Source organism: Pyrgilauda ruficollis, unplaced genomic scaffold, assembly GCF_017590135.1.
Source record: "Pyrgilauda ruficollis isolate IOZ18807 unplaced genomic scaffold, ASM1759013v1 scaffold30, whole genome shotgun sequence".
NCBI classification, from domain to species: domain Eukaryota; kingdom Metazoa; phylum Chordata; class Aves; order Passeriformes; family Passeridae; genus Pyrgilauda; species Pyrgilauda ruficollis.
In genome coordinates, this window is record NW_024524378.1 from 6,471,570 (window position 1) to 6,497,530 (window position 25,961).

Sequence of the window (25,961 nt, forward strand, 5' to 3'; positions counted from 1 at the left end):
AATCACACCACTGAAAGAACTTCTTAATGTTTAATTAATTAATGCATTTACTACACAGCAGCATAGAAATAAATTACTTGAAAGAGATGTGACTCATCTGTATGTTATCATCAGATGAGTTAGCAGTATTTTGTAAAGTCTATGACCCTTTAAAAGAATATTTAAGAAAATTTTGTAAAAATGCAAACTATCCTGGTAGCTAACAATTTGCCAGCTGCTTGCAGTTTATTTTGATAATTTTTAGAAAAAAGAGTAGCTAATTCAAATCATCCATTCTGTCAGATGGTTCATTGTCATATCCTTAATTTATGGATCTCACATGCACATAGACTCCATGTGTAGAAAAAATTCTTAGTACAATTAATGAACAAAATTTATTAAAGAAAAGAAGCAAAACTCCACAGCTTCCCAAACAGATAACCTGTTTATCTTGATATAGTGCAATAATCCTTTTCCTTGAATTTCAGATGTTCATGAAAGATAACAGAAACTACAAGGGTTAACTCTAAAATAAAAATATTGATTCTGGAATGGCAAATATTAAAATCTTTCCTAGGAACAAATCTACTTCAGATACCTTAGGCTATCTCCTCTCCCACCATAATTTTCACCAAGTTCAGCACTAGGCTATCCTGGTTAGTCCAGGCTATTTAAATGTATGTCTAAAAAGAGTGGGACTTGCCTCACTGCACATTGTTATATGGAACACCAGACAGCAAACTGTTGTGAGCATAAGTTCAAGTAATTAAAGAAATATGCTTAAAAGACTATATTAACATATTATACAGTTCTGCCATAAATAGTGATGAGGTTCCTATATGGTTTAATTCTACTCTTTTTAGGACATTTTGTAACTGCTCTGGGAGAAAAAGGCGTACCTGACCTGACAGACAGCAATCTTATCTTTCAACACAAGTCACTCCAACTGTGGCATACACTTCCCATAACATAAAACCTCTCTACAGGCAAGGATTTAATTTGGATTAGTAACAACACTGCCCACCACACTTTGAGTTTCACAATATGTTCTCATCCCACTTTTGGTCATTTGCACTGGAGCTCAAATCTACATTGGGTATCTGCCAGCAGTATAATGCTGAACCTGCTACACTTCTTTCTCTCGAAAAGCAAGACTTTCTTATGGCACACAAAAAGAAATATATTTAATACTTATTGATGAAACTGATGTTCAAATTTAGATGTACTCCATGACCATCTGAATGATAGTTGATGCTATATGGAATTGCTATAGGTAGAATTGCTGCAGGATCCTCATTAATGCTTATCATTTTTTTCAGCCCACTAAAGAAACAGATGCTTTCTTTTTTTAGAAAAAGATTTTATAAGCTATTTATTTTGCTTATAATCTTTTATGCTTTTATTTTCTTACTTCAAACTGCATACAACAAAAGAAGAAACAACGTTTCTTTGCAGCTCTTTAGTTTTGGAAACTAGAACTGTCTAACACCAAAAGGAAGTGTTCCAAATTAAGAACTAGGTCCTTATCCCATACACTCACATTAAACAGCACTTCATTCCTAAGGAGCCATTGATTTTATTTAGATTATTCCACAGGATGCAGATCTGGATGCTGCTGGAACGTTAAGTGCCTGTTTAAAGACTGTCCTACACAGAGAAGCATGCAAATTGATTCAGACTCAACAAACAGAAGAGACACTGTTCTGAACTAGAAACTCAGTAATAGCCTTTCGTTCCATACCAGTGCAGCAGTGATAAAGCAAAACCTTATAATCAAATTATTTAAAGATTATTTATTTAAACAGATTTAAAATTACTTTTACTGTAGCTACTTGTCTGTAAAATGTAACAATACTATTGTTCTGCAGTTACAAATTTTATTTTTATGCTTAAAGAGTATTCTGAGGCATTCAGTGTCAGCTGCTAATGAAAACCCTTGCTTTGTAGAATTCAGGTAAAAGAAGGATAAATGAAGTCAGTTATCTAGAATGACAGAAAGAACAGAACAAAATCAACCAAACAAAATAAAACATAGGAAAAATTAGTAAACAAACAAATTAAACCTAATAAATCAGGAATAAAACCGAGGAAAAATAGAAGAAAAAAAAAAGAAGCCTGTGGAACTTTTGTGATTATAGTATATAACCAAGGTACATGATTCCAGATTATTCAAATTACCTGTGACAAAAGGACAGTTACCTGTCTGTGAAATGCCAATCATCCTTAGCTGGAATGAACCTACTGCTAAAAGTTCTAGTCTTAATCCCAACGGAAATCAGAGTAAAGTGCTCAAATGTCACTACTCTATCAATAACACTTCCAGGAAAAAGAAATTCTGCATCAACACACTAATAACAATCAGTTAATGAACTATGCATCAATATGCAAATAATATGGGGGAGTTTAACTGGGGAAGCAAATAATCTATTTTCCACAGAGCCTTTGCAAAACTAAAGAGAGAAATACTGTAAGAGAAAGCCTTGTTGTGAAAGGGAAAAAAAATTAATATGCGTTCCATGAAGACATTTAAATAACAAGTTCAGCAGGATATTACAGATATTACAGCAGAATAATGAAAGTCATATTTCTGAGTGATAAAATCTTTTAATAAATAAAGTCAGAATGGTGTTGGTGGAATAATGGTGCCACAGTGTATGTTGCTAATTGAACTACTACAGCTTGAGCTTGAACTCATAACTGCTTTCTAGCCTGGCTGCTGGATGTCCTGTCTATTGAGGAACAGGAGAGTCTGATTGGTAAAAGGAGCATCCATAATCCACATAAAGGATACAGACCTGTATCAGCAAACTGCATTTGTTCAGCATGAAACCGTCAGGAGCTAATGTCAGATTTGTCAAGCAAATAAACTCATAGACTCTATGGAGATGTAAGCAACGTGCTCCTCTGTTTCAGAGAAAAGCTCCGAAGAATTCACCTTGAGATATTCATAATCATGAGAAGGATAATTTGATACATTTTTTCATTAATCTTTCACGCTCTTTGCACTGCTAACATTCTACCAATTATTTTTCATTTGTGCTTTCTATCTTTTTATTGTGCTTGTATTTAGAGATGCAAGTATGTGGCAACAGCAGTAATTAAATAATAAAACAGACATAATGGAATTAAAAAACATTTGTATAAATAGATATCACACTACTACACCTCACAAGATTTAACATGAAATTCAATGAGTATTTTATTTAGCTCAAAGGGAGACCAAAATGTTCATGATAGTTTCACATAAATCTTAAAAATATCTCTACAAAATATAATTCCAGTATCTATAAAAATGTCTATAGAAATTAATGCTATTTTTTCTATTATTTTTGTACCTATCATCTCCTAATATTAAATAAAAACTTTGCATTAAAATAGCTCTAAAACCTACAGTATTATTCTAAATAAAATTTTACAGATTTTCCAAATAATTGTAGTTTCTCATGCACAAAATTCAATATGATGCTTAAATAAGGAATCTGACACATCATGTAAAACAGTAATACATAAATTGTATTATCCCACTGTTCCATGTCTGTTAACATGATATGCTGTTAAGGCTAGTGACTCTCACAGCATTCCTGAAGTCTAGTGCTGGGCTACCACAGGAAGGAATCCAAGCAACAGAGGATAAAAGGTAACTCCTCCACCAGCAAAGCCTTGACATAATTATCTTATCAACTCCACAAACAATACTCAGATACATAAGTACATTGAGGTATCTGTACTCCCTGCAAACACCACTGCTTGTGGCATTCCTCCCACATTCACTGGCTCCAATACCCAAGGGTGAGAGAAGAGAAACAGTGCTGCAGTCATGCATAGACCTTATTATCTTATTTCTGCTTCTTAGATGCGTATTGCTAATATTTATTCACAAAAAAAAGCATTGTGTTAACAGTGTAAAACGAAATATCAATCCATGGGAGCAAATGCATACAGATGTGTGTATGCACCCACACACACATACACACAGCACTGTTTCTTTGCAAAGAACATCTTAAAGAAGAAATAAAAACTACTTACACCAGAATAGAAAGGCTCACCAGACACACAGATCACATCCTGCTCCTGGATCATCAAAATATCTTTGGCTAAGTGCAGTCGCACTTTGAAAGGCTCCTGGTTACCATCCTGCAGCAAACAAACCCCTGTCTTTGTCTTCAAAGGAGGGAATAAAGAAAAAAAGTTACTTTCAGTTAGCACTTAGAATTGTTAGAAGTGATATTTTGAATAAGAATACTTGATGGATAGGTACAGTCACCATAACCTTGTTAACAAATATCCAAAACTATTTTCAATGATCACTGTATTTACTGTGTTTAGACTACAAGAGAACAAATGACACAGTAGTAAATATTAAAGGCAGATCTTGCAATAAGGTGCTATTTGACCCATACTGATTTTGTGAAACTCCTTCTGAATTGCTTCAAATCAGCTGTGCTCTTATTTTCTGCCTTTTCATTAAATGATACCCCACTTGGACACAAAATAAAAGCTGTTCCTCCACAGAGTGTATTGTTGACACAGAAACATATACAATGACACCTCCAAAAGAGCCAGATGTGAGTATCAACAGCTACATGAACCTATTTGTGGGCTATTTATTCTTTGCCTGTGAATACAATATGGATTGAACTTTTTTATGTTCCTTTTCAAATGAGGATGCTGAGCTAAGAATAAGAGAAAATAAATCTACCACTAAAACTCCCTGTGGTAACTTAGTTCTTGCTCCATTTCTACATTTTACACTTATGGCTAAAGATCAGGAGTTCTGTAGGATTCTTCAATATATAATAAATGATTTTCCAGCAATTAACAGTGCCTTTGTGGTAGTACCTACTTTTGGGGCATTATACACGAGAGGGTGACCACTGTAGAAGTTGGCATGTTAAAGTACCTTCAGTATTTAATTTTCCCTGAAGTTTATGTTGAAAATAGCACTCTTTGTAGCACTTTGTCATTGGACACAATTCCTACTGGTAGAGCATTTTTTATATGAGAAATCTGCTTACAAACAATCCAAAAACTTAGCCTTACAAGTAATTCATCAGCATACGTATTTGCATAGATACATACATAGATGGATATAGATATAGATGTATAGATATCTACACATATGTATCTCAGAAGAAAATTCACACATAAAAAGTATTGAAAACTTTTGACTCATAAGTACTAATAATAAAACCTTTACTATCTTCAGGTCAGTTTTCAATCTACCAACTGTAAAAAGTTGGCTGAAGAGGAGATCAAGGAAAGAAAAGTATCTCCCTGAACTTTAAGTGCCAAGGTTGACCTGGCTGAATCTGAGGGCTCTTTCTCAGACAAGATTTAAAAGAGGATTTGGAAGATCTCCCCATAATGTGCTCTTACATCCATAGCATGGAGAGAACAAACACAAATATGGAACTGACAGTAGGCCACTGGCAAAAAAGAAGTTTAAATCTCTCTCACAAGGCTTTAAAAGAGGTGGAAAGGTCGAGGACAATCTTTAAATAGCTCTATAGAATGTTCTGCACTGACAAACTGTTCTGTCACTTCTGCTTCATACTCAACACTCAAACTTTGAAAATTGTTTTTTCTTGCATTCCAGGAGCAAATGTGTATAACTCAGCCATGACTTTGAAAGCGGCTCTGACATTGCTTTTATTCTTAATCTAGGTAGGAAGAAGAAAAAAAATGAAGAGCTCCATGCATTGAGCTCACAGTGATGTCAGTCGAACCTCTGGTCAACACTCTTCCCATACTATTTTTCTAATATTTATTCACATTTTTTTTTTTTCTTTTTTTTTTTTTTTTTTTTTGTGAACTGGACAAGAGAGAAACTGATTAATGGGCACAGACAAAATAAATGGATCACAGAAGGAGTTAGGTTTTCAATACCACTGAAAAATTCTCTCATATCACACACAAAATGTTACAATATTAAAATAGTAGTCATGTCCTTGGGACTTCTCCTTTACACACTAAGATGCCTCCTCTCTCCTTGAAGTTGTGAAGGAAGCAGTAAGTGACAATGGAAGTTGAACAATGTGGATTGTAAATAATTATGGTCAAACAAAGGGGCTAAAACTTAGAAAATGCCTGTTTTCTGCAGCAAAGTTTGCCTTTCCTCCTCCCTGGATAACTGGCAATAGAATAAATTCTGCCTCTCATACACTGGGTAAAGTAACTCTGCCTTACTTGATTGCACATTTCTGATTTGGTCAATAACCTTATAAAATCTCTAGAGCCTTTCTGCAAAAGCTGAGGGGCTACTTTGTAGAAATTAGAGGTAACCACAGCAGGCACAATTAGACATTAGAATAAAATTAAAATTCAAGTCAGTTTCTAAATGCATACGAGCTGAGCTTATTCAGCCTGAACAAGCAAATCAAGCCTGGGAACAACAAAATATTTTGGCCCTTGGAAAGATTGATCACACACACTCAGAGACCTTATTTACATCAGACATTCCAAAATGTAATGAACCACTTTACTGTTTTTGGGTTTTATAAAAGCTAGTTTACAATACAGTTCAAAATTAAATCTTCAATTATACTAGCTCCTTCTCTCTCTAACCTGACAGTTGCATTAACCATGTTAAGGAGAAGAATGTAGTTGAGTTTCATTAGGTAACTTCAAAGGAAGACCTTGAGAACAAAGACTGGAATTAAATTGTTTCATTTTTGTCTGTTAAAACCTCTTTCTTGCTGCTCTCACCTACCCCCTTCAAAGTATTCCACAAACTGAGTAAAATAAAAGTATGAATTCCTGTTCCAGAGCTGGAAATCACAGAAGACAACCTGCATATAAACTTTCATGTAAACTGCTGCACACATCAACATTTTTATTCATGTGGCCAAAATTATTGTGCAAAATTATCCTGATCAGCTGTATAGCCTATAGCCCTGCCCTCTCTTCCATTTGAAGAGCTTGGAAGGTGTGCATGTGTGTGTATACATGTGCATGAGATGTGGGAGTGCAGAGCTACGGCTGATAATGCCTTTTGTTCCTGACACCAATTTTTAAGAAATTCCATGTGAGGCTGTGTTAAGACTTTCCCTCCCAGCCTTCCCCATGTCACTGGCAGAGGGCTGAGCCCTACTCCTGTCTTACAGCAATAGGACACAAACAGCTCACTGGCTGAGCTGCTGGGCCATGCAAGGCATCCCCTTGTGCTCAAAGGTGTGGTACACCGCATCACCTCACAGCAAACGTGCAGACAGAAGCAGAGCTCAGCTGATAACAGTTTGCTAAGCCAATAAACCTTGACTGAGCCCAAATCACCAAGAGCATCACCTTATTTATAGCGCTGGGCTCCTGTGCTGAAAAGATGAGAAGAAAACTGAGTGTTTGCACATTTTTATGAAGCAGAGGAGGTGCGTTAAGGAATGCATATGGAAGCAATGTAAAGAGGTGAAAGGGTTCCCACGTGAGAGAAGAGCCTGTGGCTTCAAGCAAAAGCAGTGATGAAGGAAGGTAGTGGTACCTAAGTAACAGATGCAGTGAATGTTGCACCCACACAAGGCTGCCTCTGTTATCTCATTCCACACAGTTTCAAGCTGAGTTAGATAAGAACACTGATGAGGCAAGAGCTGATGTCCTGGGAACTGCTTACAGTTCCTGAACTAATATATATATTAGTTCAGGAACTGTAAGCAGTTGCAGCCCCTCTTGCAATATATTACAGGAGGGGCTGAAAACAGATCTCCCTTTGCTATGTCACAGCAGTCTGTGGTGAACTTTCTGTTTCAGGTCACTACCAGAGGACAGTAGAGGTACACCTTAAGCCCTTAAGGCAGACTGCTTTTCCAGAGAATATGGTCACACTCTGATCATTATTAGCAGCAGGGCAATGAAAAAAGGCCACTTAAAAATTGTACCCTGACTTACAGCACATTGTCCATAGGGGCTGTGTAAAAGATCCAGCCTAAAGATTCCTTTCCTAAAAGGAACTTAGAAATTCTTACATACCAAAATAAATATTCCACATTTGTTAAATGGCCTTCACAAATATTTAAGAATTAATTTCAGGGAAAATACACATGAAAACTACAGTTCCTACATTTATACTAGCAGCAGGGTACCTACAAAACAAATCCCAAAATAAATACTGCAGGACAAACATCGTTAAAGTTACCTGTTGATTTAGAAGTAAATTTCCTGCAGAACTTCCAAAATAAATACTTTTTTCTAAATTTACCTGACTTATACAAGTCTGCTTGCAGATTTTCTGTTAATTTTTTTCCATTTTATGTCTTTGGGGTTTTTTCGTCATTTATGACAAGGAAAAAAAACATTCTAAAACATTTCCTGTGTTTTGTTCTCAAAGAGAGTTTATCAGTCTTTCAGGCAATTTTAAATACTTGTGATTAGTTTTCAAGACATGGCTATATATTCTCCTTTATGCTACTTTATCTATGTCTTTGGCCCTACAGTAATAAAACAATTTATTTAGCTTTGCTTCTCATAGTTTCATATCAGCAGAAAGACTTCAACAAATATCCCAGAATAGTTTAGTCCATGAACAAGTGGAAGCAAGAAAGAGGAAAAAAAACCCCAAATAACTCAGCACATTTTCTATGCAAGGTGACCTGGAGTTTTAGTTTCTACTTTGACTGTTATGTCAAAAAAGAAAGTTATGTCCAAAAAGAAAGTAAGCTTCTGCAATTTGGTTTTAAGCCTTGACATTTATTTCTACTACCATGAACATGATAGGAGTAAGGAGAATGGGTTACAAAACTGCCTTAAAGGTGTACCTAGCTCCTTCAGATTAATATCTACCTTTTTGGATGCTTATTTGAACTGAGGCTGACCTCTGAATATTTGGAGATATGCCTGTCACTGCTTCATAATCATAAGTATAATAATAAAAAAGGAAATTGAATCAGAGGTTTAAGGAGGTAATGGCATTGGATTTAAGGAGGTAATAGCAATGGATTCAAGAGGCAGGAATATGTGTCAGAACCATATATGGGATGTTTTTAAACAGTCCAGCTACACATTCTGTAGAGGCATTGCTAGCTTAAGTGAAAAGCCCTTATATTGTCAAAAACTGGAATGCAGCCCAGACACACAGGGATGTGTTCAGCTTGTCATTCAGAGCTTCTTCAATCAGATACCAACATTTTCCAATCCAAAGGACAGCAAGTCCATTCCTGCATAGGAATTGTACACTCCAGTCTGAAAGAACCACAGAAAAATTACGAATTTGGACTTCTACTTATTTTGATTTGTCATGTATTTGCCAGGTAAGTATTTGCTGTAGTATTCTGTCTAAGTGATTTTATTGAAATAATGAATTCTTATAGAGAAAGTCCTTGTTTAATACAGTCTGCAATATAAAATGTAAATTAGACATTTGGAAAAAAATATATATTTACATAAATATGTATATATATGAGCTTCTTACTAAGCTACAGTACTTTTTCAGAGAGAAAATTTCCTTTTCTGACACTGGAAGGATGCCACTTTGATGTCTGGGTTGCCAACGAGCTTACTGTGACTATGGAATTGAACCCAAGAGGTAAGGTAATATAAAGGCTATTGCGAGAACATGTATGTTTCTTCAAATTACTTCTCCTATTACATTCTAACAGATATTGTAAATTGTGAGTAATTTTCCATCATGTGATTTTGAGGTGAAATAATGAGTTGAAGCTTCATTTAAGAAAAATCCCAGAAATCTACTGTATTGTTATTTAACAGGATTTATAAACAAAGAAAAACATCAGCTTAGTCTGAAATGTGTGAATCACAAAATGACATAAAGGTGACTAGAAACAGACCATAAAAGTATATAACAATATTTAGGGAAGAAATTCACAAGGAAGGTAAATATGGCTTAAAATTTAAAACACGTTTTGTTGCAGGAAAGCCCCCCACTACCAACTAGATGGATGTTGAAAGAGAGGTCACTATACCTTTGAATAACAGAACATACTAAATTATAAAGCTTGTGAATTCTAGAAGAATATTTCTAGAATTCATAAAGCAGAGGACAAACAGTTTACCAATTCAAATTAATCCTTCAAAGAAACAATGGACACTACTGTGAAAACAAATGGATAGAGTGTAAGCAGGGAAATGAATGGGGTATTTATTAACTTAAAAATTTTGATGCTATACTGGGGACAGGGGAGAAGCTAAGCTATTAGAAGTAAAGAATGAGATTTCACAAAGTTAGAAAGCTGCTAATGCAGCTTTCTAAAAGTACATGAAAAGTACAGTAAAAAAAGTAGATGGAAAAGATGAACTTAAAAAAAAAATCATAGGGGAAGATGTTCTAAGGCATTATAATCATCCCAAGTCTTCAATTTCAACAGAAGGATACTTTCACTGCAGAGGACAGTATTATGTCAGAGACTGAGGTTATCTTGCAAGAGATAGTTTTCAGAATATAGAATAAGGTCAAGTGAGTACAGGAGAGCATTTTAAGAACCCAGTGACTCTGTGATTTATGCTCTTGTAAAGTTCAAAAAGCTCAGGATAAAGGGTAAAAGAGGAGCTGGATAGTCTTATGGTTTCGAAATTGTTAAACAAAAGAACAACAAAAAAAAAAGAATATATTTGCTGATAAGTGAGGGAAAAGAGCATGGAATACTGAATAATGAAGTATGAAACAGTGAAAAAACTCCCGTAAGTAGCAAGCAGAGAAGCCACACACACCAAAAAAAAAAAAAAAAAAATCACCTCTTCAGATAGCAGGTAATTTCCCTTAAAAAATGTGTATATGTTTGTAAGATGTCCTCTTTATGTAGTGCCATTTGAATTGTCTAGCACGGAAGTTATTTTCCTGCAGACAAAAACTACTTTAAGATGCCTTGAAAGGTAGCACAGCCTGAAGATAAGATGCTTGTGGGAGAAAATAATCATTAGGATACTAGAAATCACTTTGAGATTGGAAACAAACTCTACCTGTCTACATATCTCTGTTTAACCTCTCATTGTAACCCTGACTGCTCCAATCAGATCTGCTGCAGGAACTTAGGCACAAAGCGCACATGCAGGTACCTATAAGGAGACAAGACTATTTCAGTGTCCAAATCTCAAATCAAATCTCACTAGTAGACACTAGAAGAAATTAGGGATGCATGAAAGCATCAGTACTATGAAAGAACTAAGGTTTCCTCAGAGACCTCCGGTGCACTAGAGCAGCAGTTAATTAGAATGAAAAGTCATTTGAGGAAAAAAAAAATTGAGATGTCATGGACACCATGAAAAACATGCTTTAGCCTCAGTGCATCTATGTGGAAAATTTTGATTTTATGCTAATTGAAACTCAGCTCAAACCATTTACTGCCATTACTAAAGATGGAAGCACCAACAAGAATCTGAGCTGCCTTCACCAGTTTGGGAGAACGATCTCAGCTCTTCTGCAGCGTAGCGGCTACAGCACTGGGATATGCAGATGAAAGGAAACAAAAAGGCTGGAAGAGGAAGATCAGACAGCCAAGATGCTTCACAAAAGCTTTTATTGCCATTATCAAAAACTTCTTAGTAACTTTAGTAACTTAGTAACTTTGCGATCTCCAGATCATGGAGTTTTTTTAGAATGGGTGAAATCATCCTTTCCTTCCCTTGTCCATCATGGAAGCTCTGCAAATCAGCTAATTTTTAAAGAGCTAAATTTGAAATCAATGCCCCCATTAGAAACAAGATACAGAATGAAACAGATCTGTCAGTGCACTTGCACTGTAAAGGCACACTTATGCCAAGTTGTCTTTCTGTGCCTGCTCCTGTCATTACATCTGCTGGACACAGAGTGAAGTTACATGTCACTAAATAGTCTACAGAGTTTAAAGAATAACGACATAAAAAAACTATGAAAATAATACTTCTCTTCCTCTTTACCTGAATAAGTGCATTCAAAAAGAAATAATAATAATAATAATAATAATAATAATAATAATAATAAAACCAAAACCAAAATGCTCTAATAATATGCTTTAACTCTTGGTCAGCCATGGAGCAGTTAGAAAGTTGGACTACATGATCATTGCAGGCTCCTTCCAACTGAAAATATTCTATTTGAAAAGAGAAACCTCAAAACTAGTAAGAATGCTTTCTTCCATGCAAATAATCTGGGATATATTGCTATAGAATTTACACCGTGCACGCATCTTCTGAGGTATTATATCCTGATATATACCATCCTGGAAAAACACCACAGTATTCTTTCCCAAAGGCAGGGCTCATTTTAATATTACTTTTTGACCCTACTACAAGTTTCAGAATGCTATCGTGATTTAGTGTTCTTTAGTCTGCTTGTTTTCTCTTCTCCCCTAATTTATTCCAACTGATTCTCAAGTCACAGTTGGTTATGCTGCAGTTCGTTCTTGATTTTAGTGCTCTTCTAATCCCTTCACTTCTATTTTTTCATGGGATCATGGTCACCTTTAAAGTTCTAGCCAGTTTTCTTGCTTCCAGTCCTACCTTCCTAAATGCTGTTTGTGGTTTTCAGTATACAGCTAATTGTCATGATTTTTAAATTATAATAATGCATTTAAATCATTACATAATTTGCTGTAAATGGTTCTCACTGTGTCTCAATTGCTGAAGTTGTTAAAATCATATTACAATAATTGTATATAGACAATCACTGAGTAAATAAGATGCCCTTGCTAATGTCTACAAATACATTTTATTTTATTTCTTTAAGACAAATTAGTATAAACATAGAAAATACTTCCCTCATCTCTAGTGGAGGGGGACTGAAGTACTTTCCATTGGTATTATGAAACTAATTCTAGGCAAAAATTACTTTCTTACCTCACTAAATCTGAATGGAATTTCTTTCCATTTTGGTCATCTTCACAGCTTCCCTTCTCCCTACCCACTTTTCTCCCATACTTCTACATTTCCCCCTTGATTCTGCTGAGCAGCACCAGACAGATTCCTGGCTCCACTGACGTTTTTCTTCATGTACAAGCTTTCAGATATAAACAATTTCAAGAAGAGCAAAACTCACACAAAACGTAGCTGCCTGCACCTACATTGTGCCTAAAGAGGTAAATGGGAACAGAGGTGAGGTCTAGTGATGAATACACTTGCGCAAATTCTTTCATCTTCTACTACAAAGTCCATCTGCCACCATGAAATGAAATGATCAGCTGAATAACTTATATTTAACTATATAATTCCTAAAATTTCAGGGGATGAAAAGGGAGAGGAAAAGTATGTTGCGTATAGAAAGGATTAAAAGTTCATTGATTTTCATTCTACTATTTGAAAAAAAATCTGATCCTACCTCTTCACAGGCGGTCCTGAAATCCATGTGCTATGACACAGCAAGTGATATTTGTCTAAAATGGAGAGAAAGATTTCATTAGAATGAAAAAGATACAGCAAAACATAAGAGTTATCTGGCTGAGACAAGCCATTGCACTCCTCTTTGCTAGGTCCAGTTATAGCCATTGCTTAAAAGCAGAAATGATCAAAGTTGCAACAGGATTAGGAAGATGTTAGAAGTTCTTCCTGTTCTTATAAAGTACACAACCTGGTTTCATTGAATATAATCAAGGAATGCTTGTGTTCTCACCACCTCCTCCCGTTCACAGGACATTCAAACATACTTTTCTTATCGCAAGTGTAAATTTCTTTCCTTTTATGCATTCCAATTTTTGTTTCTTAAGAGTATACTCAAAAGTAACAAAAACAGAGACAATTAAGTGCTGCTCCTCAGAACACTTCCTCTTTTAAGAAAACTTTTTTTTCTTTTCACCTCTAATTAAAAACCATTACTCACTAGTACCTTTTGTCTCATATATTATTAATGTACCTAATCTCTCCACAGAAACCGCTGTCATTTAACAGTGTGCTCACTTTCCAGAAATATTTACTAGTTGAAAAACAAATGTTAGAAAAGTCAGGAATACGTGTGAGTGCTGGCAAAATGTCACACCAAATCCTGTGATTATTACTTTGCCTGGCCTTTACTTAAAGTGTATTCATCACCATGCACGCTTATGCATTCATTTATTTATGTGCTAAAGCCACTGGAACAGAGTGTTAGCAGAGGCTACCAACAGTGTCCTGCTGCTGGGTCTGCAATAGAAACACTCATGCATCAGTCAGTAACATTTTCAGGAAACACAAAACAGTCCTGGGCATAACAGCCGCTCCATTCAATGCCTGCAGAAAAAAAAAAAAAAATCCCGTAATAATATTCTCTCCACCAAGTATTTTATTGCTATTTTGCATTAATAATGTTCTTGCCATTACTTGTATAGGTATAGTACTCAAAGTTCCAACACAAAATTTGCACCCTTAGCCTAAGTTTAAAATAAAATTAAAAATTCTTCACATAGTACAAAATTTAAGACCTAATAGTTACAGTTAAATCTCTTCATACTTCATAATAATAAAATATTTATTAAGTCTCTTGATTTATTTTGCTGGCCTGAATGCAGTTTTATTGAACAGCACACATATGAGGTTAATGTTCTCTATTTATTGAGCTCTGCCTGGTTCACAGCCTGTTCTCTAGACTAATTTCTAGCCAAGATAGACTAGGTTGGACAGGTTACAATTCAGAAATTTGAAAATGACCCATCATCATTCTTTCCTTATCAGCCTTACACGAGCTCCAAGATCCAATAACAAACTATATCTGTAATTCTGCTATCAAAAATACTCATAAAATCAAGGTCACTATTACTGTTTCAAAGATTTTCTCTCTGGTGGGTCAGTCATTGTGTTACAAAGTATGTTTCCTTGTAATCTTTATGAACTCTTTTTGCAGCTGAATAAACTCAAGTCAAAAAGAGACTTTACTCACCTTAGCCAAATATTCTGAGGACTTCTTAGCCTTCTGGAACTATAAGAGCATCTATCTTTGAAACATAAACTGAAGTAATGCACAGTGCTCTCCTTCCTTGGGCCCTGGTCACGGCAGGTCACTAATTCCTACTGCAGTCAAACGTTTATTCTCTTGTGTTTTCTTCTGCCTTATTAATAAAAGTTCTTCAAAGTTTGGGTTTGGGCAACTTTGGTTCCACAGTCAATGACAATTACATTTTCATTCTCTTTTAGCTACTCTTTGATCTAAGCCTTGTCTAACCTTGTTCATTTCTGTAATATAGTATGACTACTTTTTATTCTTGTTTTTTTAGGTATAATGCATTTTTTTTACTTAATTCAGAAATATTTGTATTATCACAGAAAAAAAAAAATCATTTTTACTAATAAAATAGTGTCTAAAATGTAAAGCTGGAGCTACATCATTCTCAACACAAAATAAAATTCCTTGCAGAGTTTATGTGTTTCTCAGGCAGGCAACATCTCAGTAACTAATCTTTGCAATACAGCTGCCACTGCTTCTGCTTCCCTCTATTTCCTACTGATTCTCATCTGCAGCTGCACAGAGAATGTCAGCCCATTATCAATGTTCTTTTTTGCGACTACCATCAATTTTATAACACTTGATGTTTTACAAACAGCACACAGAAGGTTTGATTACAAGTGCAGTACCTCATAAATAATCTCTGAAATGTCATTGTTTCCAGCATTTATACCCCAAATAAACACTCTAGATAATTAAATTACAGGAATACATATCATGCATCATGCAGAAATGTTATATCTTACGCTGGTAAAAGCCCCAATGATTATTAACAGGCTTCTCCTGTAGCACATGAAAAAAGGCAGAAAATATAAACCTAAGTAATTGCAAAAAAAAAATATTGTAAAATGATAAACTGTGAAACCCATTGCTTACAGATATCCGTGATAAGCTTCTGGCTAATCTCTGCAACCCCATCTCCAAATCACAGCCACTTTCACCTGAGCAACTTTCTAGCTCTCATAGGAGCTTCCTTCAGCCTAGATAATTTTTTTTTTTTTAATTTGCCCCTCCCCACCATTAGGTTGCTCTGGGACAAACTGTGCATCAGAATGGGAGAAAGGAGCTGCCTGTGCCTTTGAATTGAGGAGGTGCAGAGGAGACAGCTCCAGGACAGAACCTGGTTTGCAGGCACGGAGGGAGGCATGAACAGCCCGTATCACTCAAAGAGAAATGAAGGCTCCAAAAGCAGTGTGCCTCTCTCCAAAGGGGCTGGGAACCACTGCAATCAAAGATATGTAAACAAGCAAGCTTTGAAAAGTTACCTGCCATCCTTTCAACCTGCCTTGCAATCTGCATCTCCTCCAAAACTGAGTTATCAGACCTATTTAGCTGACTTCTGCTGATGCATGTAAAAGGAACAGTGTGTGACAGACAGGTTGGGAAGAGACTTTGACACCTCCTTGGCAGAAAAAGCAGTTATTCAATACTGAAGAAACATTTACCAAGCAGTATTTTTATGGCATTTGTATTCTAAAGGGAAATCAATGGCTAAAACATAACGGCAAAGATGAGGGGCAGCCCTCAGAGACAAAACTTCATTTAGGATAATGCACTGAGCACTTGAGCTATGCTCTGATCTTCTTATAATAAATCAGGTCATATTCCAGTGGTATAATAGATGTAATTTCACAAAGTAATTCGGTGACTGAACATTCCAGTATACAATAATGAAATAAAATAGCAAACAAAAAGAAAATTTCTTGTGTGCACAACATCAAGAAGAGACACTTTGTGAAGTGTAGGAAATACCACAAGCCAAATTAAATACTACTAATAGTATGAAACAATTCATTCTCAAGGTCAGTAGTGCAGTAAGAATACAATACTGTATGCACAAATAACAACTGTATGGAGAAATTATGCATTATCAAATGCAATTTTATTTAGCATATGATATCACTGCATATCCCTTGTATATGTCTTACTTGATGGAGAAAAATCACAAGAAATTCTTATTGTCTGAGAAATGTCTGAACTGCTAATGGGGAAAGAGACTAAAACTATATTTCAAAGGCAGAAATCACAGACCAGCAACTACTTATGATAATAGTCTACTACTAATGTTTGCCTTTTGAAGTCCTTCTGCCTCTATTATTGCCAAAATATTTTGGGCTCATCATTGTAAAAAATGTCTGAAGAAAACCATATCTGTTGTTTTTGCGTGTAGTAGGAAATTAAACATACAGACATTGTAAGTCTGCAAGGCCTTTTTTTAGCAATAATTAAAATTAAACCCCAAACCTTCTCTATTATAAATAGGGAAAATAGTCCTTTGTGCTTTACAGGAAATAAAAACTTTTCTGGAAAAAGAGAAACATTACTTCAAATCCAAATTCATTCCATCCAGTTTGCCACAAGGTGTTTGGTACTGGAGAGTGGTCAGAGGCATGCAGATACCGCAGTAAATCAAAGGAGCAGTTGAGTAACTGCAGATTAATAAACTCTCATTCAGTTATTGCTTTCCAGAACACTTGAATTATATTTTGTTTGACCACTGAGTTACTTATGTTCAGTTAACATAATGATTTTTAGTAATTTACATACTGACCTCATTTGCTGAAAAATTTCTCATTGAGTTGGCAACAGACAGTCTCTAGATTCAAGCACTTCCTCATACTTCCTCACAAAATTCAATACATGAAGGGGGATCTGTATATCCATTGCACAGAATTATAGTTTTAATAAATTAATGCAAGAAGAAGGATGCTCCAGAAGCTGGAGGACCCTAAGCTGTATGTACCTCAATCTACCTGATAGTGCAAGGACTGAGATGAAGGTTGGAATCAGCAAACCTTTGCAGTTCTTTGGCAGGGAGGAAAATAATTACCTAACAAAGCTTTTCAACAAAATGTCCAGCTTTTAGCAAAGCTCATGCTTCAAAAGAATTGAAGTTGGCAATTAGCAACTAACATGGTTTTTAAAGTTTCATTCATTTTACCCTGGTTAAAACAAGTATGGTATTTATCTGCCAGTCATAATTTATTATTTTAGTGGCAAGCCTCTCTCATATGCAAGCCAAATTAATGATTCACTCTATAAACAACAATTTTTCCATAGTCAGTGATCCAGAAGGCACTATTAACTGAATGAATTTTCTTGGGCTTCTGTTTGTTTATTCAGTGATGTTTGCATTAACAATTATCTAGTGTCCCCCAGAACAAACACCCACAAAATGACCTAACGAGTTGCCCAGTCTGTTCTGGCTTGGCAAAAGAAAGCTATTGCAAATGGCAAAAAAAAAGCCAAAAAAAACCTCCACAAAAAACTCCACAACAACACAACACACAATCTTTCACAAAGAAAAGGAGTATTAGAGGAGAATAATCTCAAAACAGTGATATTAAATGGCAATGTGTTGTCACTGCGTGTCATTATGTGAAACGCACCGTGGCAAATTGGAGCACGAAAGTTTGGCTCAGGGTCAAAGTCTCGAATGCTGTCAGGAAAAGAAATCTTTTGCCTGGTTTCTCACTTTTCCAATGTTACCCTTTGGTGATTGAGTAGATGTGTCTAAATACAATTACGTACATGATTTCAAAGAGAACAGTGCACATGTCAGAGCTCAGGCTTGTACTAAGTGTCTCCTTATTCTTCACTGCTCTGGCGGCTGCATGAACTGCGACGTGATTGAGAAAATGTTTCAGTTTTGCCTAAATAATAGTGCCTTTTGTCAGAAATAGAGAGAAGTTCTTCTCTGACTATTCAGCACTGCAGTCTGGATTTTCCCTCCATTATCTCTCAAAACAAAATTTCCATATAGAAGACATACTGGCACTCCTCTGCCAAGGCAATTGTTTCACACTCAAATGTAAATTTCATGCCCCTGGCAACATGCCTCATGCCAATAATTCAGTGAGACTTTCACATTATACTGCATCTTTTGATTTCACTTAAGTAAAAAGAAATAAGCAAAAAACATCGTATCAGTGTCCTAAAGGAGGTTAGAAAATAAATTAACAGTTGTAAACACTTGAGAAGTATTTATTTGAGATTTTTAGATCTTTTATGAATACCTGACAAATATATTTATACCTGCATATATAAGCATGTGACATGTCCAGCGTTAATTGCAATTCTTAATGAAAAAATAATCATTCACAGTGATATTTTAAAAATCTGTATATCCTGCTTAAGAAAAATTAAAATAATAATATGCAATGAATAATGAAAATTGTAACCAGATTAAATGAAATCAGACTTAAATTATATCAGACTTATTACAGATTATTGAATTAAAATAATATGAATATGTTTTATGTTGAGTTTACAAGAGTATAAAGAAGCACATATTTCCATTTTTTCAATTGACTAAAATTTTTCCCACATACCATGGAAAATGCAAACCAGGATTTTCCAATAGATATAACATAATATCTGCTCATTTGATACAGTTTGAATCACAAATGTCAGTATGGCTTGAGAGAGCTTGAACTAACTTGAATAACTAAGTTATTCAGGTAAGAATAACTGAAAGAAATTACAAAATCTATTCTCAGAGAAATTCAGAAGTTTATTAACTTAAATGAGAAACAATAGGAATAAGTAATTTTTAATTGACCCAGGGATAAAAAAAAAAAAAATCTTTTGAAATCCCATACCAAACCAATATTTAATTATGATCTTTCTTTATTTTGATGGGATTGAAATTAGTTGACTAAGGTCAAAACATTTTCAATCTGTTTTATTAGGTTTTATGAAATGATTCCTACCATTAAAAAGAATATTCCTGTTTTACATTCACAAAAAACTGCCTATTTTACATTACCAACTTGCGTATCACAATGTGACACATTTGTAATGACACTAGACCTTATCAGTCCTCCCCACGGAGACGGTAACAGAAATCACAGCAGCCCACTAAAAAAACTGGTGAAATTCACCTTCAGTGCATATTTTCATATTCTTATTTGGAGTTTGCTTTCTATTTAGAAACTGCCACCATCACCAGCTTTGCAACTGCAGTCAGTTCCTTTGCTGAAATAGAATTGAGCTATCAGAGGTAAAAAAGTTTGCGGAATATGACTGCAAGCTACCAAAGAAGATGGGCAGAGAGGCAGTTTGAGAACCTATATAAGAAAACTGAGTCAGTGCAAGCAGGAAAAAAGAGAAGAAACCAGGTACTTATTTTTGGTAAACAAGACTCTTTGCAGAGACATTGAATTTGAATTACTACACTCTGGTATCAGATTCACCTAGGTAAAATACCAGAGAACAGGAAAAAAAACAAAAAAACAAAAAAACAAAAAAAAAACCGTGGACATTATAAGAGCAACACCACAGACTTCCTATTTAAAGTGAACTAAGGCATCCCTGTGTTGCACTGCTGCTTAGACAAACTCTTGTTGTTTACTGTGTCAGGTCATTGATCCTTGAATATGGCTAATTTTCTTCACTGCTTTTTTTTCCCCCCTTCCTTTCTTCCATAAAATATGAACTTACAGATTTCCCATAAATAATCAAGGTAATAACAAAAAAATAAATTCACAGAAATATTTAAATCAATGTGTTTAACTGGCCACTTGACAGATTTAGAATTAAGTCTGAACTGCAACTTAGCTTCTAATACCAGGTCCAGTAATCAACAGCAATATTCCTGTCTGAGAATTCCTATTACAACAAGCATGCATGCAATTCCAGTGGTCACCAATAAAAACTATGCATTTGTTTTGTCATCCCTGCAACTGCATAGCTGTAACAGAGAGAAAAACCAAGGTTTATTCAGTTGCTGCTACAGTTTTGCCTTATCTGAAAAGTCACTTATAAAGGCTACCTGTAATCAAAACAGTTCCTCAGGTTAAGGTAAAATACCCAAGCAAACAAACAAAGAAACAAAAACCACAAATAAACAGAAAACAAAACAAAAACCAAACCCAAACAGTAACCTATTTCAAAGAGTTGCCAGCAAAGGAAGGAGGGATAATGCAGTGCATGAACTAGGAAATTCTATCCAATAGAAATACCATGATCATTGTTTGCATAGTCTTCAAGACTTACTTTTTTTGGTGTTTTTTTTTTTTTTTTTTTAATAGCAGATGTTTCTATATAGAAGAATTCAGTATGTATAAAAAACAAACACCAAGAACTTGGCTCAAAATTAATCAAAATAATTAGATCTTCCACTTGAGTTTTTGTATGGTTGCAGCAAAAGCCTCTTTAACTACTCTGGAATCCAGAAAGCAGGAGTTTGTAGCAGTGCTGTTGTAATATCATCAAGTCAAGTTCATTTACTGTCAAACTATTCCTGCAGTAGTACATTGTCAAAATATATAAAAAGGGAACTTGAGATATGCAAAATATGCCACATAGGAAAACACAGCACTTAAAGCACTGCATAATTAAAACAAACAAAGCTAAGTAGCCAGTGAGAAATACTTTACTGCTAATTAGATAATATCTCTGTGAGATCAGAACCCCTCACTGAAAATCCTTTTTTATGGAAGTGGATTGAAATGGGATTGGGAAATGGTCATTCCAGCTGTCCACACATTCCTATCCTGCAGGGTGTTAATCCTGCTATAAGGCTATCACAGTAAGGCAGAAAAAAACACCAACAACAGCGTGCTCCACTTTTAGAAACAGAGACAAACACACAAAATTCAGACAAACACTGGCTAGTGGTAAACTGTGCTGATCCAGGAACATTGAGCTGCCATACAGTGAAACCTGAGCAGGGCACAGATGGGTGGGTAACTGTAAGCAGCATCCCTATTTATATAAATATACCAGTAACACTGTGGGAATTACTCATTTTGGTTATCACATTTACTATGTAATTAACTACTGTTCAGATCAGATTTTATAATGCATTCTCGAGCTCTCTGAAAGCCAAGACAGCAAACATTGAAAGTCATAAGGATTTTGTAGATTCCTGGACACATTTATGATGCAAGGTGGTTGCAATAAAGGTGGGACTAATATCACTTATTTCTTCTATGATTGTCTTTCACAGGTCAGTAAATGCAGATGAAAAAAGATAATGAGAATGTGGACTATACAGTCAAGCACACTGGAAGAAGCTGAATTCATGATGAAAAGATTTTTTACCAGGAGTAAAGTGAACAGAATGGGGAAGGAAATCTAAAACTTTGTAGGTCAGCAGAAAGGAGTTAGGGCACATCAAAATGTAGAAGCTTCTGTTTCCTTGGGAATGTTGAGGGATGAGGAAGAAGAAGACAACCTTCAAGTCAGTGGATGTGAAGGTTTGTAGCCACCATAGAAAACTTGATTCTAGGGAAATGCACCCAAAATAAGACCCAAATTACATAGGCATGGTAGTGTTACACCAGTATTTCTGTATAAAATACAAAAATTAAGCAAACAGAGCAAATTAAGCAAAGAGAGAAGAACAGTCTCTGTTCTTAAGCTGCTAGTAGGGACTCTTACATGGATTTAGTCCATGGCAAGTAATACTCTCCAAAGCAATAGGCTACATGACTCAGGAATTAGTAAAAGGTGACTGTTAATAGACAATTTTCCCACAGCCACACTACTGCACAGGAAAAGACAGTTAAAAACCACGGATGTAGACTGTTTTATACAATTACCTCAATGCCAGAAGCCAGTTTCATTGATAATAACAAACATGACCTAGGAACTTCATGTTTTGGAAACTCACAAGAAATGGCAGAATGTAACAGCCAGTACATTAGCCCAAATGACAACCCTGAAGTGTTTATCCCTGAGAGTATCAGAAGATACTTCATTCTAGTTTACTTTTTATGTGAACTTCTTTTTAAAAGTGGGTTCCAGTGGAAAATTTAGATTGTGCATGTGTAACTGAAACTGAGCCATACAGCATACAAAATGATGACTTAAATTTGTACCCCTTTATTTAATTCAAGAATTTTCCAATGTTTAACCTATTTGAAAGATTTTAAACATAAGTCTTGTAATCAAATGGGACTCAGATTTAAAAATCCCAATTATATCACCAAAATTCACTGGTATAGGAGATGAATATCTATATTGGTGCACTAAATAGTACCAAAGAACTTCACTTCAGACACAGTCACTAAAGCAAAGCAGGAGTTTTGCTCTTCTCTTTTACTTTCCAAGTCTTTCAGGCAAGAGACTAGGGCAGAGGACAGGCTTCAGGTCACAATTTCTTTATTCACTTCAAAATCTATTTCAGGGAATGGAAAAGTTATAGTTTAAAGACTCCATCCCCTCATCCTGTGGGGAGCTAGAGGAAGCTATAGGGTTCTTTTCCAGCAGGCATTTTCCCCCAAAGCACTGGAAGTAGGAACAAAATTTGAGAGAAAGAGAGAGTGAGACTTGGTTAATAAAAGTAACACAACAACACAGTGCCGGTCCAAAAAGACTGATGAGACAGGAAAAAGCATTAAACAGAAAGAGAAAAACATGATAGAAGAGGGAAGAAATAGCTAATAAGGAGACCAAGGAAAGAAAAAAAATGTGAAGGAGGACAAAATAGAAACACATTTAAAAACTCATTTCATTTCCCATTACACATTATGATTTGCTAGGCTAAGTTTTGTTACTTTTTTTCATCAATAGTATTCCCTATGCTAATTATGACTGGTAAGCTGAAGGAAAGTACTTTAGGCATAATGAAGAACCTAACTTCTTTACATGTTGTTTTCTTTTCTCCCTCTCTCCTTCCTCCTAGCTGACTTGGGTCACAAAAGATAGAAACTGGAAAAAGAGAAGTATATGCAAATCTTAGGGATTAGCCAACTATAAGTAATAATATTGAGGAAAGAGGGTCAGAGATGCATTAAGAAATAATTCCCCTGCATTTTCAGTCACATGGCTATGGTAACTGGGCTTTATTTTTGAAATCTTTACACGAGATTACCAGAACTATCAAAGTTCATTGCTTGTGACATGCCTACTGAAAACAAATTACTTCAACACGCAGTTTTGGGCACCATCTAAATCACAATTGCTTAAAAGCATCCTTTATCATTTTAGAAATATTAAGGTGAAAGAGAGATATGGAAAGAGAACAAGCTCTGTACAGAAGTCCAGTGACACACTGAATTAAGGCAAATTAAGTCAATGTTAGCACAGGACACTGAAGCAGGAAATGAATATGGGTGTTGTGGGGCTGTACAGCATGTTTGAGGATCTGAGATTTGGCAAACCTGTCACAAAGGAATGATTAAGGCAGGAAGTTCAGCTAAATTAAGATCATGCAGTAGAACAAAATACTATTTTTAGAATTTGTTGACGACCACACAGCCCAGGGAAAAGACTAGCCTCTTGCTTTCAGGGTAAGTGACAGCAATGCCATCAGGGTAAACTACAAGGACATACTGAGAGTAAACAGCAGACAAGTTAAATCTGAGGCACATACATGACAATGAGAAATGATGCCTTAGTAGATGCCTTAATTTCAAGGACTCTGCTACTCAGAGAACCCAAAATGTACATTCTTTTGCCACTTAATAAACATGCCCAAGTAATAATTGGTCTAAGAAATCCTGGTATCATGCAGTATTATCTGAGCTTGAAATTTTATCAGGAAAAAAATTTGTGAAGTATAATAACCAACATTGAGAGGAAATATTTTCTGATGGTTCTGGCTTCAAAAGTGTTTTCTAATGCTTGCTTGATCATATTTTAAAATAATTCTACATAAAGCATAGCTGGCTGAGCCTGATTTAAAAGTAGGCGAAAACTAGAATGCTAAAGAAGATGTTTAAGAGTGTTTCACTCCTTGAGAACTGTTTCTTTTTTGAAAATTAGGACTTTTTTTGTGTGTGTGTTGCTGATATTACCTCTCCTAGCAACAGCACACTTCCAGGTTGTTGCATTTCTTCATGGTTTAACAGCCATCAAATCCTGCTTAAAGCAATGGCTCACTCCATGAGAAATATTTAATCTTCCCGTTGTTTAAACTAGTCAAGTTCCTTTTTTTTTATTCCTCTTCCGAATACTAAATGCCTTCTGTAAAAATAGTAGCAGTCTTCAAGTAGCAGTTTTAACAATCTTTAAAAGTGAACCTAAAAAATATCATGAGGGACTGAAGATACTGCTGTGAGAATTTATAACCTACCACTTGAACATGGACATGGTTTGGGAAAGATGATAAGGACTGACAAGTAGTAAATATTCATCAAGGTTCACAGTTATTTTGGATTCTTACAATATGGTGGAAGAAATTGAAAAAAGAGGGTATATCTGTACAAAACATGGGAGAAACAACTTTCATGATTAGTTTGTAACTATCATGAAAGAAAAGAAAGAAAAAAAAATATCCTTAAGGTATGCAGTCTCATGGTCTTCTACTCACACCTCTGATTTTTAAAGAGACTGTCTTAGGGGAAAACCAATTGGTAAACAAATCTGCTGCCACAATCCCAGCTTAATGTTTGAGAACACAGTATGTACTACCTTCTTGATCTTAGTGTCCATAAACTTAGTGAAAAACACTGTTTCCTCTACTTTCAAAAATATACCTATGTGATGGGGTCATGAACCAGAAGGAATTGGGATAATGGTCTTCACAAAGTCTGAAGCAGCCAAGTATCCAAGCTTTTTCATTTATAGACCATCATTTTAAGCTCAGCTTAAAAAAACTAAAGAAGGAAGGGAAGTGCCTCTGTAGTTTTGAACAAACTTCAATATTCTCTGGTAAAACCCCATGACTAGTCTATAAATAACTGCCTATCTGGATTTCTTTTTAAAGAATAAACCTTGCAATGCTAATTTATATGACCTGGGATCTAAAGCATACACTTCTTCTACCTTTCCCATTTACTGGGCTGGGCATCTCCCTTTCTTCCTGATTCTCCCTCCATTCCTGATGCACCTGACTGGTTATGGTGAAGTGTGGTCATATGAACACACATATCAACATCTTCTTATTTGAAGAAGGGTTTATCAAAGGGTTTAGAATACTGTTTGACAATTATTACATCCTGCTACTGAACCCATCTATCAATAAAGAAACATCTAGGAAGTTTTCTTCAACAAATTATTTATCATATACATAAATGGAAGTGCTTCTTAACCACTTGTGAACAGACTAGTCCTGCTCATGGTTTGAGAGTAGTGCTATGTATAAGGTTTTTAGAGAGGACCCTAGCACAGCAGTAAACCCTTCAAAAATGGTTTAAACTTTGCCAATATTAGGAATTTTTTGGCTCTCCTTCATAAGAACAGGGCAGAAAGATAAACCTTGCAT

General features: G+C 35.5%; 1 protein-coding gene across 1 annotated transcript in view; it reads right to left on the reverse strand.

Moving 5' to 3' along the window:
* Positions 1–25,961, reverse strand: part of SNTG1 (syntrophin gamma 1) — a 309,019-nt gene that overhangs the window by 138,402 nt on the left and 144,656 nt on the right. The window contains exons 2-3 of the mRNA XM_041473703.1: positions 13,214–13,268; positions 4,006–4,140 (exon numbers count right to left, since the gene is read on the reverse strand). Coding sequence (XP_041329637.1) covers positions 4,006–4,140; positions 13,214–13,240 — 162 coding nt within the window. The 5' untranslated portion in view covers positions 13,241–13,268. The remainder of the gene's footprint in view (positions 1–4,005; positions 4,141–13,213; positions 13,269–25,961) is intronic.